Consider the following 9,135-nt stretch of genomic DNA (forward strand, 5'->3'; position numbering starts at 1 on the left):
CTCTCTTGCTTATCTTCTTTTGGAATTTTTTTACCATTCCATATTTTTTCCTCTATCAGCCTGGAAATAATATAGTCTTTCTTGTCTTTTGTTAGTTACCTTGCAAATTTTAATAGGCATACTAAACTTATTAAAGCCTAACGTTAATATATCACAATTCTCCCTCAAAAAAACACAAGGAATTTAGACATCCCTTCACGATTTATATGCTATTGTTGTCTTCTTAGTTCCATCTTTGTAAATCCCAAAAGACAACATCAGATTTAATTTTACACATGTATTTTCCACTTTCTTTGTTATTCATCCCTTCTAGCATCTCAGACCTTCCATTTAGAAACACTTTCTCTGATATTAGAATTCCATTATTGAAGGTCTGGTGGCAAACTCACTTAGCTTTCCTTGTGTGAATATGTATTTATTTCATCTTTGTTCTTGACAAGAATGAAGAACCCATCTTTGTTGGGTATAGACATCTCAAGTGGCAGTTTTTTTCCAGCATACTGAAAATAATCACTGTCCTCTGATTTACACTATTACATATTGATAACTAAATGGCCATCACTCTCATAGTTACACCTTTGAAGGTCTTTTTTCTCTAGTTTTTAAGATTTTATATTCAGGGGCTGGCCCCATGGCGGAGTGGTTAAGTTCACATGTTCCGCTTTGGCGGCCCAGGGTTTCACCAGTTCTGATCCTGGGCACAGACATGGTACTACTCACTGGGCCATGTTGAGGTGATGGCCCACATACCACAGCTAGGGGGACCCATAAGTAAAATATACAACTATGTACTTGGGGGATTTGGGGGGGAAAAGCAGAAAAAAAAAAAAGAAGAAGATTGACAACAGTTGTTAGCTCAGGTGCCAATTTAAAAAAAAAAAGATTTTATATTTATTGTCCTGCAGTTTCCCTATGTTAGGGTGTGTGGGCTTCTTAAATCATGGCTTGGTGGCTTTCTTCAGTTCTGGAAAGTTGTCAGCTATTATCTCTTCAAATTATTTTTTTGCCCCATTATCTATCTCGTTTTCTTCAGGAAATGACCAAATATATGGTATGCTTTTTCTATGTTCCATGTCACTATACCTCCTTCATATTTTCAATCTCTGTGCCTCTCTCGTCTGCATTCTGAATAATTTCTTCATTTCTATTTTCCAATACACCAATTCTCTCTACAGCAGTACCTAATGTGTTCTCATAAAGGAAAGCTTGAGAAAGTCTCACATATTATTACTTAATCTACTAACATTATCAAATTTCCTTTTTCAAAATGTCATCTTAGGAGGTGAAACACATATTTTGACAATGTTGCTATCGCTTAAAACAGTTTTGGAATTCTTTAGAAATTACCTTCTAGCCCATGTATCCTTTCATCTCTTTTTTAGTGCCAAATCCTCCCTAATCTGGCCTCTATTAAATTCATAATTTTAATTCTTACCTTCTGTGTCACCTCTTCTTCCCTGTACTGAGAAATCTTTGTAAGCGACAGTGGTTATTGGTACCCAGTAAGCTGATTTAGCTCATATATGAAGGATATGAGAAATTATCTCATTTAACACAGATATGTCATTTTTCTATAAAGTTACTTTAAGTCCTATAAAAATTTGGGGCATATTAGTAGATGTAGTAAGAATACTAAAAATGAACACAGAACTTTTTTCACCTATCTTAACAGATGAAAAAGAACGGCAATGTGCAATGTTGGCAAGGGTATGGGGAGTCAGTAACTTTCACTACGTCTGATAGGAAGGAGAATTGGTACAATCTTCACAGATTAATTTAATAATAGGTATCCAAAATCTTCATAATCTTTGACTCATTCTAGGGATTTATCATATGGACATAAACCTAAAATATTTGTTTATAGAGGTTTTATTTACACTAATGAAAAATTTTAAATAATGTTTCAGAAATATATTTATTAACATAGGTAATCCACAATATACTGCATTTAAAAAGCAGGCTACAAAACAGTATGATTCCGTGTTTATATTAAAATAAACATACACAAAGAAAAAATTTCCTTGGATATCCACTCAATATCTGGGACCATAAGTGACGTTTAGCTTCTTTTTGCTCATTTATTGCCTAGGTTTTCTACAATGAGTATGTATTAGTTGCATAATTAAACGTTATTAAGTTATTTTAAGTACCAGAGTACTTAACCACCTTCTACAAAAATGTTCCTATGGGAAAATGTAGTCCAGATTCAAGCAAGGACTATCAGTAATATGTTCCTCATTCTAACAGCACTGGCACTGGGGGTTCCTTCTTCATAACTCCTCCTTCCCCTCTCGCCCTCTACCTAAAATCCCACCTGCCAAGAGTGGAAACAGCTACTAGAGCTGCAGGCCTGACCGGATAGGCAGATGTTGGGAGGGGAGGAGCTGGGATATGGAGAACAGAAGAACCCACTGTTTATAAGGAACAGACTTGGTGTTTTGGGAGGAGCTTTAGGAATGGGGCTTGGTTGGAGGAAGGAGTGGGGAGAGGAGGCTTCATGAATAAACCTCAGTAAAACGGTTTCTCCTCTCACCAGTTTTCCTTGTATTCGGGTGCACAGTCACTGCTACAAGTCCTACCCAAGTCCTACAAGAAGCTGCAGAGGCGGCAGGAGCGTGTGCGCTCCGGCGGCGGCACGTGCTCTGTGAAATAGAGCAGGGTGGGCCCGCTCCCAGAGATTCCACAGTTGCTTTGCTCCTTCCTTAGCGTATCTCAGTCTTTCTTTACCAAAGCTTTTTGCTTTGTGACCCTGTAGCCTTTCAGCTTCTCTGACACGACCTGCTGCCCCTCCAACCACAGGCCCTGTGACACAGCTCCTCCGGCCGAAGAACTTCCATCCCCTCCCCAACTCCATCTTGACCAACTCTTCTGCGGCCTCTTCTCTTGGTGAAGTGTCACTTCCTCAGGGAAACCTCCGCCACTCTCGTCCACAACTGGCTCCTTCAAGGCTTTATGGCAGTTTGTAAGCAGACGTTATGAATTATTCAGTGTGGTTATTAATGCCTAGCTGGCCTACGAGGCGCCAAGCTCGAGGCAAGCGGCGCCATTCGCTGGCTTTGCTCACCACTGCGACCTCGGCATGTGGCGCGGGCAGGTGCGCGACAGACCCCTGCCGACCGAGGGGGCGAGTGCGCGGCCACCGCAGCAGCGACGGGCTTGGGGCCTCGGCGGAAGGGCTGCGCGGACTACGCTGCCTCCGGAGGGAACCGAGCGGAATGTTCTCCTTTGACGCGTACTCACAGAACAAAGCTTTAAAAATATGTATTATTTTGAAAAGTCCCCATACCCCAAAGTAAACTGAGGCCAAACACGGGCCACTTCCCCAGCCAGACGAAGGCCGCCGCCCTCCCGAGAAGCACGTCGCCCACCTGGGAGCCGCACCCCCGCCCCGTCGTGAGACGCGTTTCGGCGGCGCCTCGGTGGCTCCGGGGCAGAGGGACGCACGGCGTGCCCCGGGCCGCGACACCAGCTCAGGCGAGGAAACGAGGCCTCGGGCGCCGGGCGGGCTGCGGGCGGCTGTCCTCGCGGAGCCTCGCGTCGCGGCGGCGACACGGCCCGGGCCTGCCTGCCCCGTGCGGGGCCCCGACCCCCGGGGCGCGCCGCGGGCAGCGCTTACCCGTCGGGCGAGTACTCGAGGTTGAAGACGGCGCCGTGGGTGCGCGTGCTGAGGTACACCGAGTCGGCGGGCTGGATGGAGCCGTAGAGGTGCGTCATGGTGCGGAAGTTGTCCCGCGCCGGGTCCACGAACAGCCCGCGGCCCAGGCTGCGCTCCCTCAGCCAGCCGAAGAGCCGCGCGCCCGGGCCGCCCAGGCCGCCGCTGAGGCCCTGGCGGCCCCGGCTCCCGGCCCTGCAGTCGGGCGCGGGCCGCCGGCGCGGCGGGGAGGGCGACGCCGCTTTTCCCCGGGCGACGGCCGGAGACTGCAGCGCTCCAGGCGGCCGCAGCTCCCTCGCGCGCGCGCCCGGGGCCGGCGAGCGGGCGCCGGGGCGGCCAGGGCTCCGGGAGGGCGACGGGGGACAGGCCGCGTCAACCCCGGGTTGGGGCGGCGCGGGGGGGGAAGGGAGCGGCCCGGCGGCGGCCGCCTGCCCCCAGGGAGGCGCCTGCTCCTCCGCCCCTTCCCCTCCGGGGCTGCCGGACCCGAAGGGAAACATGACTAACACCCCCGCCCCCACTCCGGGCCGCTGCCCCGCCGGCCGACACCTCGGCCCTCCCGCTCCAGCCGCCACTTCCGGCGTGCGGCGCCCTAACCCCGCCGGCTGGGAAACGCGCGCCGCCCCTCAGCCACCATCCGCCGGGGACTGCGAATGCGGAGACACCGCCCGCCCGCGGGTGCCGCAGCCCGGTGGGATGGAGGTCCGGAGCTCCTGGCTGTCTGAAGATGGCCAGGGCCCGGGCTGTATGGAGCAGTGTTAGCATCAGGGGCCGCCTGCGACAGTCTGTAGTTGTCAGTGACCGTGACTGTGAGCCTGGGGATGAGTGGCCCAGACTAGTCAGTCTAAGAGGCAGGGTATGATTATGTTATCCCCACTTACACTGAGATTTGCGAGGGGTAGAAATTACCATGTTATGTGCAGGTCACACATATCAGGTGGCATGGTCTACTGCCTACTCAGCCTGGGAGCTAAGGACTCAGGTTAACTTCTGTACTAAAAAGCCCTGGTCTGTACGGGGCCTGGAAAATCGGGCCTATTGGTATCTGCCTAACTCGCAGCTGCTGCCCAGTAGGTCAAGACTTTATCAAGGCCAAAGCCTTCCTCTCTGCAGGAAGGAGCATATATCCTGCCAGGAGTCACTGACGGAAGCTGGAGACCTGAATCAAATCAACCTTACAAGCAATAGAGTCCAGGGTCAATCCTGCTTACACCTGCCAGGCAGGGCATGGAGGGCATGCCCTTCACCACTGCTGCTGAAGGTAAACACATAGAACTACTTTGCAGAGCAGGGATTGGGGTGTTTCTTGCCGAGGGAAGGACAGTCATCAATAAATGAAAGCTTGAGGTACAAGGAGAGGGAGATATAAGAACTGACAACTTTCCTGGGCCTTGATCAAGAGCTGTGTTATAGAAAGTTCACACTTCATGACTGTGAGGATAAATCTAGAGGATCTCTGTAGGAAGATCTACCCTGTGAGGACAGAAGGATAGGGTCTTCAGGACAGAGGTCTGAAGGATCTCCGGAGGAAGGGAATGGGATTCAGAGAGCTGAACATTCAGCACGTCCTCCCACCAGGAAAGTTAGTAGTTTATTCAGCTCTCCTGTCCATGAGCTGATTGAAAAAAGGGCAAGAAGCAAGGGGGCGTGGGGGGAGGGCACAAAGGGGGAAGTGGTGTACCTACAACATGACTAACAAAAATGTACAACTGAAATCTCACAAGGTTGTAATCTATCATAACATTAATAAAAAAAAAAAAGCCTTATTAAAAGAAAAAAAAAAAAGGGCAAGAAGCAAGGGTCCTGAGTTCACAGAAGATCAAGGCAGCCATTCCTCTGGAGATATTCCCCATGATGCCACCATAGAGCAGAAGGGGTAGAGGTCTGTTTTATGATTAACAAATAATGTCCTTTAATGACCCACAACTTCTGGCTACAACAGATACTTAGTAGAGGCCCTCTGCTTGGTCCCAAGTTATGGCCAACGGCTCAAACTTTACCGTCTACACAACCTTACCATGATACATTCACCAATTGTATTAACTTTTTAAATAAGTAAAGTAAAACTCAATTTTAAAAGGTTACATATTCCAAGGTATTTAAGATACAATTTCAACAAAAAAACACAAGCTCTACAACGAGAGTCTGTGCTGGCTCAAAATAATCAGATTTCACAGTTCAGGCAATTCAAAATTAACACCTTATAGCCCTCAAACTGATTAAGAACTGTTCACTGACAATTTGGAGAATCTGAAGAAGCCAAATGGGAACAAAAACATTTTGTAGGTTTGCCTGTACCTCTCTTAGATAATGAGAATGATTCTTGAAAAGTTAAGATAGCCACAAACTTAAAACAGTAGTGGCTGTAACACACAGAGCAAGTCATTCAGCAATGCCAGGGTTTTTTTTTCCTTATACTTCTCCTTAAAATATGAGTGCTCACTTGTTCCAAATAATTTTTACTAGAACCTAAAATAGGAATAAATTACATAAGGACTAAAATTCTATTGAGATGACCATGATTTTACAACCCATCAGTAAAAAAAAAAATCACTGGAGATTAATTAACTGAGAAGGCACTAAAGATAGAACAACTTTAACTGTGCCTGCTCCTGTTTACCACTGCCTTCGAGAGCCTTTAAATACAACCGTGTTAACAGGAATTGATTTCAAATCACAGTCTATACAGACCAATTTCTAAGTAACACTAGTTTAGAAAGCTAAAAAATTTTCAGTTGCTGAAATTCACAGATGTCAGTTCATCACAAATGCCTAAAGCATCCTCTGAACTGCTTTGCCCCTGACGCTCCTTTTAGATCACAACAGAAGTCTGACACTGGCAAAGGTTTCCCCTGGGTCCAGGTATCCCATGTCCCTGGAGACCCCCAGCACTTAGGATCTAGCTCATCAAGGAGGCAGGGAACAAATTTATTTACTTTCTTCTTAATCACTGACTAGATGTTTTTCAAAAATTACTTCCCGGGGCTGGCCCTGTGGCCGAGTGGTTAAGTTCGCGCACTCTGCTTCAGCGGCCCAGGGTTTCACCGGTTCAGATCCTGGGCGTGGACATGGCACCACTCATCAAGCCAAGCTGAGGTGGCGTCCCACATGCCACAACTAGAAGGACCCACAACTAAAATGTACAGCTATGTACTGGGGGGCTTTGGGGAGAAAAAGAAAAAAAAATCTGAAAAAAAAAATTACTTCCCAACTGATGTCTTATAATGCAGCGTGCGTGAAATGTAAACACTGGCTTTTCCGTTCAGGCTTTCATACTTAGGGAGCAGCAAGTTCACTCCTCATGTCTTTGACATCATTGGTTCTGCCCATTCAATAGAATTCTTTGCTGGGAACAAGACTCACAAAATGAGCAAGGCAGTTGGACATGGCATAAAAAGCCGAAACGGCAGCTGTGTCCCAGGCGTCTTCTTGGTTGAAGCCATGCACCTCGGGTTTTTTGAAATGGCTGTCTGTTATGTCATCAGCGCAGGAAATAGCAAGTGCAAACACCAGCACTGCCTTGTCTCGAGCAGGGAGGTCAGAATTCCTCCAGCTCACACAGACCTGCAAGAAAACACACAGTCAGAAGCAGAATCTCTGTTCATCACCATACAGCCAGCCAATAAAGCACAGGGCCTAACGAGATGGGCATTAATGAGAAAAGCTAAGGTTAGAAGAAAGGGGCAAAGTCAGGCCAAAATAAACTTTCCAGATGGATAAGTATCTTGGTCAAGTCCAGTGGAATGCAAATCTGGAGCTCTGGCTTGGCACCACCTCTGCCCAGAGGTCTTCTCTGCTTACTCCAGCTCCAAGCACCTCTTTCTCCTCTAAACACCTATGGCATCAAAAATCTCAGAACCAAGACTCAGAGACTCTCAGTACATAAGGACCCAAAATCCCAACCTTTTCATGTGAGAAAAGTGGAGCTCAGATAATTATCCCTTTGTCCCCAATTAATCCCAAACAAGACACAATATTTGCAAAATTAATATCTGACACTTAGCAATTACTATGTGCTAAGAATGTACTCAATGTGTCATATTCATTATCTGACTTAATTCTTATAAATATCCTAGGAAGTAGTATTTTTATTATCACTCCCATTTTATTAGCAAAGAAACAGAAGCTCGGAGAGGTGAAATGACTTCCCCAAGGTCACACAACTAGAGACTGGCCAAGCTGGGATCTGAATCCAACTGTACTGGATTCCAAAGACTATGCTAATAATCATTACCCTGCTGAAGCAAAATCCTGGAAACCACTAAACACCTAAAAACAGAAGAATGGTTCATGAAGCCATGGTACGTCAGCATACCCTGTGGTCACTAGGGAGGCAGGGCCTGAGAGACTGATCCTGGGTAGCAAAGGCCTTGCCGCTAAGCAAGAGGCTCTCAGCAGGGCAAAGGGGATGATGTCCGTGTCCTGGAGCTTTCTTCCAGCTGGCAACAGAGGCCTTCAGGGAATAGTTTGCAAGATCTCCACTCAGGTGGGGTCAGGAGGGAAGGTTGGGAGGTGGGAAGACTAATGACCCTCAATTTCAGGAATAAATCCAGAGAACAGATGATTCTGTTCCCCAGCCCAGAGGATCAGGAATTTCACGGTAGGGACCAGTGGGACTTTGTAAGCTTGGTGACAAACCCCTGTGCGCTGTGTCTTTACTCTTAGTCTATTTCTCTGGGAAGAATTAGCATGACCTCTGATGCCCAAAGGGCCTGACATTGGATGAAGCAAGGAAAGGGTAAGCTGTTGGCTGGGGGATTGAGACCCATTTCACAACCAGTCTTGGTGGGAAAGTGTAAATGGAGGCAGTTCCAGAATGGGAGGTGATAGGTCAGGCTTGGGGCCAGCAGCAGGAAATAAAAGAAAAACTAAGAAACTGGTTTGGGCCCATTAGGAATAATTAGTGGATAGACTAAATTCACACTAGAAAATGCAAACAGTATAACGTAGCAGAAAGAGTGCAAGCTTTGAAAATGGGCTCCACCACATTCTAGTTGTGTGCCCCATGTTAAGTTACAGCTCTGAACCACAAGGGTAAAATGGCTGTAATAAGGCTCAACTGACAGGGGGAGTTGTGTGCATTCAAGAGAGTGCATGCCAAGTATGCAGTACCAGGTCTGGCACAAAGCTGGGGCTCAGCTAACATCCCAAATGTCATGCACACACAGAAGCAGGTGGGTGCAGCGATTGGGACTAGACGGGAGCTCTAGCAATGGGAAGAGCTGGAGGTGTGTGTGTTTCCTGCACCATACCGTGGCATGGGCTTTCCCCTTTCCTCAGATATGAAGAGGCCCTGGAGTGGGTGTGTGTGGGGGCACTAACTTGGGCAGTGAGCACTGGCTTCCTCGGGTAGACCCTGTACTGGGCACTGTGGACAACCACGCTATATGGGTACCTGTCGGCCAGGCTGGTCACCACAATGATGAGTTCCTTGTCAGCTCTGCTGAGCTAGCCTGGGGAGGAAGAGGAGACCTGTCCACAGCCCT

The 9,135-nt window shown here is 47.6% G+C and overlaps 1 protein-coding gene across 2 annotated transcripts in view; it reads right to left on the reverse strand.

The window, feature by feature from the left end:
- DCAF10 (DDB1 and CUL4 associated factor 10) overlaps positions 1–4,221 on the reverse strand; it is a 50,348-nt gene extending 46,127 nt beyond the window's left edge. The window contains exon 1 of one of the 2 annotated variants that reach the window (XM_044779202.2): positions 3,617–4,220. In XM_044779202.2, the coding sequence (XP_044635137.2) occupies positions 3,617–4,149 (533 nt within the window). In that variant the 5' untranslated portion in view covers positions 4,150–4,220. Of the gene's footprint in view, positions 1–3,616 lie in introns of both variants that reach the window. The other variant, XM_070519164.1, reaches the window with a different exon arrangement.
- Positions 4,222–9,135: the final 4,914 nt, after the last annotated feature.

Source organism: Equus asinus, chromosome 10, assembly GCF_041296235.1.
Source record: "Equus asinus isolate D_3611 breed Donkey chromosome 10, EquAss-T2T_v2, whole genome shotgun sequence".
Lineage (NCBI taxonomy): Eukaryota > Metazoa > Chordata > Mammalia > Perissodactyla > Equidae > Equus > Equus asinus.